Genomic DNA, 1969 nt, shown 5'->3' with positions numbered 1-1969 from the left:
GCCATATTATCGAGGGAGGCAGCATCGGTCACATTCGCACTTGAATCCAAACACCTCGAGGGCCTCCTCTCTGTCATCGTTTGACATTGCCTCGATTCCGTCGACGTAGGAAATGCATAGCTCTTCACCTGCCTGCACCGGCCTCGTGGTCACGAGCGCCGCTCGGTTCGTCCCGTGAGGAAAGATGACACGGACACTGGGAGCGCATGAGTGATTCATACGCGCAATAGATGGATAGAAGCCAGTCCCATGCACATCGGGAAAGGCATGCGGACGTATAATCGCTCTAAGGCCTTCCTCGGCCTCTCCACCTCCCCCTGTTGACCCCCCCCCTCCGCAGGCAGCAGAGCCTCGGACGGCACGCCGGCAAATCGTGTGGCTAGCATGCGTCTGCGCGTTTCTTTCTGATCGCTGCTCGCAGGCGTTTCACATGTGTCTTCTTCATCATCGCCATCGTCGTCGTCTCCGAAGACGCGTATCATCGCAGTTTCCTTCTCCCGTAGGATGAACTCCAGAGTCTCTCGTAAAGCCCCCGGGCCTCTCGCTTCGGGACTAGCCAGCAAGGCTCTGAAGTAAGCGTTCACGGGGGACGGCACGACGACGTGTGCGTTGTTCTTCTCGAACAGCCCAGCAATCCGTGAAAGAAGCTCACTCGAGTCCACGAAGAAGGATGCGACGATCCGCGCTTCCGGCTGGTGTTCGGGGGAGCCGCATGGCCCCGGCGTAGCGGGGGTCATGCGGCCCCCGCTGGAGAACGCCGCATGCAGCTGCCGTCGGGCTGTCTCGAGCACAGAAGCTCGCTCTTTCTCACAAGTGCCCTCGCGTCCGTCCTCGTCCATATCTTCGTCGTCGGAATCCTCTCCCAGCAACTCCCATCGCTCGTGCGCGTAGTCTAGCAAGACCCTGAACAACCGTTCAGCCTCTGCACGGATTTCTTGAGACCTTTCGACTACGAGTCGCCGATAGTCCGCGGGGTTCCCCTGCAAGAACTGCGCGGTATCATTTGCTCCCCCTGCGAAAGCTCCGGGGTGTGCGTCTCCCCGAACGGAAATGCAGACGTTTTCTGCGGCAAGAACCACAACCGCGCAGACAGCTTCGGCAGCAAGGAGAATATTCTCGGTCTGCTCGAGCGCCAGTCTCTTGAACACCACGAGCGGGTGCCTGTCGCCCAGAGGCCCAACGCAGAGGAGCCGATGGCAACGCTGCAAGTGGGCAGCCTGACAGTCTTGGGAGCAGTACGCCTCTCCACAGCCGCCAGGACACATGACGGCGGCGCTGAGGATCGGGTTGGGAAGGCTGTCCGCGGGCATCTGGTTCAGGCGCGCGTGAGCGTCGGGATTCGACGCCGCAAAGAAATGGCGCAGCTGCAGACCCACGTCACCCACGACGCGGTGGCAGTAGCAGCATGCGCGGATGAGACTCTTGTTCATCGCTTGCTGGAGAGCAAACACAGGGGCCTCCTCGTGAAACGTGAAGCCTGCCGGTAAGGCGGCAGTCGCGTAGAGTCCGAAACCCCGAGTCGCGCTCCTCGGGTGCTTCTGCACAACGAAATACGGGGACGAACAGACAAGCGCCGAGGCGGAACCGCAGTGCCCTGGCCCCACCCCGCCGCACGGCGAACTCTCTCCATTTTGAGCCGCCATCGCACTCGCACTCGAAACAGAGAAATCGGCTGTGCAAAGACTGCAGCGGCGAGGCGTGAGGCAGAAACCTAGATCATCCCGCTTCCTAACTTCTCAAGACGGCGGCGCGCGCACGCTGTGTAAGCCACTGACAGCGTGCTCGCCGCGTTCTGGTAAGGTAAAGAAAGCTCTGCTGAGGCAACCGGAAAAAAACAAACGAGGCCAACAGCTTGCCCTGCTAACTGTAACACGCATCCGAATACCACGGTACGCTGAAACACTACATTTTGCAAGAGGCCGCTCCAGAATGCCCGCGTGCGTCAAACTGAACTGGTCTCGATGTGCCC

The 1969-nt window shown here is 60.1% G+C and overlaps 1 protein-coding gene across 1 annotated transcript; it reads right to left on the bottom strand.

Annotated features, from left to right (window-relative positions):
* Window positions 1-215: 215 nt before the first annotated feature.
* On the bottom strand, window positions 216-1643 carry BESB_006150 (putative histone lysine methyltransferase, SET; the record flags this gene model as incomplete). Its single annotated transcript, XM_029359370.1, has 1 exon — window positions 216-1643. One exon carries the CDS (start codon window positions 1641-1643, stop codon window positions 216-218), a length of 1428 nt encoding a protein of 475 aa, XP_029222283.1.
* Between the last annotated feature and the right edge of the window lie 326 nt (window positions 1644-1969).

This window comes from Besnoitia besnoiti, chromosome I, assembly GCF_002563875.1.
Source record: "Besnoitia besnoiti strain Bb-Ger1 chromosome I, whole genome shotgun sequence".
Taxonomy (NCBI): Eukaryota; Apicomplexa; class Conoidasida; order Eucoccidiorida; family Sarcocystidae; genus Besnoitia; species Besnoitia besnoiti.
The sequence above is the reverse complement of the archived record's forward strand: the minus strand, read 5'-3'. Positions and strand labels throughout refer to the sequence as shown.